The sequence below is a fragment of the Panicum hallii genome, chromosome 2, assembly GCF_002211085.1.
Source record: "Panicum hallii strain FIL2 chromosome 2, PHallii_v3.1, whole genome shotgun sequence".
Taxonomy (NCBI): domain Eukaryota; kingdom Viridiplantae; phylum Streptophyta; class Magnoliopsida; order Poales; family Poaceae; genus Panicum; species Panicum hallii.
Window position 1 is genome coordinate 54,489,090 of NC_038043.1, and position 2,602 is coordinate 54,491,691.

At 65.1% G+C, this 2,602-nt stretch overlaps 1 protein-coding gene across 1 annotated transcript; it reads left to right on the forward strand.

Annotated features, from left to right (window-relative positions):
- Nucleotides 1-239: 239 nt before the first annotated feature.
- Nucleotides 240-1,988, forward strand: LOC112882774 (F-box only protein 13-like). Its single transcript, XM_025947922.1, has one exon. The coding sequence runs from the start codon at nucleotides 590-592 to the stop codon at nucleotides 1,841-1,843; it is 1,254 nt and encodes a 417-aa protein (XP_025803707.1). The 5' UTR covers nucleotides 240-589; the 3' UTR covers nucleotides 1,844-1,988.
- Nucleotides 1,989-2,602: the final 614 nt, after the last annotated feature.

Below are 2,602 nucleotides of genomic sequence, written 5' to 3' on the forward strand. Positions count from 1 at the left end.
GACCGACGATTTATTTAAAATAGTGTTAAATTAGGCGTTTCTTACCGCGCGCGCGTGCGCAGCATGGCGCATGAACTCTGCGGCGCGTACGTATGATTCGAATTCGGCACAGGGCACGGGCCGAGTAGAGATCATTTCTTGCGGCCACGCAGCAGCTATAAAAACACACGGGCTCACCTCACAGCCAGCCAGGGGGAGGAGCAACCGGCAAGGTGGCGCCTACACTCTCTCGCCAGTCGGCACGCGACGAGCCCCTCACCTCACCTCCACTCACCCTCCCAAAGCGCCCGGCTTTCTCTTTCCTTCCTCCCGCCCGCCCGTGCTCCGCATCCGCATGTCAACGCGAACAAAAAGAGCTCCCTCCTCCACCACCACCGCTGCCACGCAACGAAGCTTCGCTCCCACCACCGCCGCCGCTCCGCCCCGGGCGGGAGAGCGCCTCCACTCGTATAAAGCCAGCGGCCTCGCACCGCTACTCCGCTAGTGGCGCTCCGATTCTCTCCGCTTCACCTCTGCTTGCTGCGGCCTCTCCTTGAGCTCCCTCTGCTAAGTGCTAAGCCTCTCTGCGCCTCGCGTACGTCGGTCGGGCATGGCGGCCGCGGCGGGAAGGAGCGGCGGCGGCTGCGGTAAGAAGCGCAAGCGCGTGGCGGCCGGTCTCGGCGACCTCCACGACGACATGCTCGAGCGCGTGCTCGCGCACCTCCCGCCGGCGAGCTACATCCGCCTCCGGGGCGTCTCCCGTCGGTGGCGCGCGGCCGCGGACTCCAACACGTTCCGCGCCGCCTGCGCGCGCGTCCCGGCGCGGGACCCGTGGTTCCTCATGCTCGAGGACTCCGGCCACCAGGGCCAGGAGGACCAGCAGCGGCTCCCGGCGCGCCCCGCCGCCGTCTTCGACTCGGCCGAGCGCTCCTGGGCACAGTGGCGCGGCGCGCCGGGGCCCGCGCCGGTGGCCGCCGCGGGCGGGCTCGTGCTCTACCGCGACGCGGCCACGGGGGAGCTCACCGTCGTTAACCCGCTCACGGGCGCGTCACGCGCGCTCCCGCCGCCGCCGCCGTCGAGCGCAGCGGGCGCGCTGCAGGCTGTCGCCATGTACGGGTCCCCGTACAGCGTCGTGCTCATCCTTGGCGAGCTCCCGGACCTGTCCATAGCGTCTTACGACTCGACCAAAGACGCGTGGGAGGGCGCCGTGGCGCTGACCCGGAAGGCGGAGGACGACGAGGCCTCGTCGCGGGAGCGCGTCGCGGAAGAAGGCGAGGGCGGCGACGACACGCTCTACTTCCTGAGCAAGTCCGGCGACGTCGTGGCCACCACCATGCAGAGGAGCGCGTCGCGGCAGTACTCGTCCGCCGTGGCGTGCCGCGGCAGCGGCGGTGACGCCGTGGCCTACTTCCTGAGCCGCTCGGGCACGGTGGTGGCCTGCGACCTGGCGCGCCGCGCGTTCGCGGAGCTGCCCCGGATCCTCCCCGTGTACCACGAGTACTCCATCGACGTCGTGGCGTGCGGCGGTGCCGCGTACGCGGTCGTCCTCTCGGAGCTCCTCGACACGGCGAGCCTGCGCGTGTGGGAGCACGCCGGCGGCGCGTGGCGGCAGGTGGCCGCGATGCCGCCCGCCATGTCGCACGCCTTACGCGGCGCCAAGGCCGACGTCAACTGCGTCGGCCACGGCGACGGCCTCATGGTCTGCGTCAGCTCCGGCGACGCCGCCGCCCGCGGCTGCTTCCTGTGCGACGTCAGGACCAACCGGTGGGAGGAGCTCCCGCGCCGGGCCGGCGAGGACGGGGAGGCCGCCGCGGGCTTCGTGGCCGCCCTCTCGTTCGAGCCAAGAATGGAGGCCGCCGTCTGATGCGTTGGAGCCTCAGCATTTGCCGGTTCCTTTCGCGTTAGATTCGCTTAATCTGGCATCCCTGATGCTAATTGTACGTAGTGATGCGTGATCGTTCGTGTTCACGATTGCCTCAGTGATTTGAGATCGTTATGGTTTCGTTTTAGTGTGAATCAAATCACCGAGCCTGTCTGTCGCTTCAGTGTGAGCTCGCTCCGCTAGCTGCTGATTCTGTCTGACTAGGACTAGGAGGCTGGCTGCTGTCGTTTCTTGATTCTCGTGTCAATTGCAGAGCACTCAACGCTCAACAGTCAGTTGCAACTACAGCCACTACCTCATCTCAACCGAGAGCTCACTTTGTTTCCTAAAATAGCAAATGGCAATTCTACGGGATATGCATTCCGGCCATCGACTGATCTTGACGTCCCTAATGGCCATGAGCCAGCCGGAAGTCCGGTGCCGCCACCACCGTTTGCGATAGCAACGTGCAGAGTCAGAGTGGACCTGCAAGCAAAAATTTGCCGAGACAAGAAGGGCACCAAGAACAAGAACAGGTGTCGATCTAGAGTTGAATGAAAATTCAGAGTCAAATGTGCAAAACCTGCTCTGAAACGACCCCCATTTCATCATCTCGGGTGGTTCAGAGTGCAGGAACAGACACGATTGCAGAGAACAGAACAGTAGAACACCCACCGGAACGAAGCAAACCAGCAGCGGCGGTGCCGGTGCCTTTTCCTTTTCTCCGCGCAAGTGCAAGGCCATGATGCGGTGCTCGCCCAT

Coding starts and splice junctions, on each gene's coding strand:
- LOC112882774 (XM_025947922.1), top strand. CDS start 590: ATGGCGGCCGCGGCGGGAAGGAGCGGCGGCGGCTGCGGTAAGAAGCGC.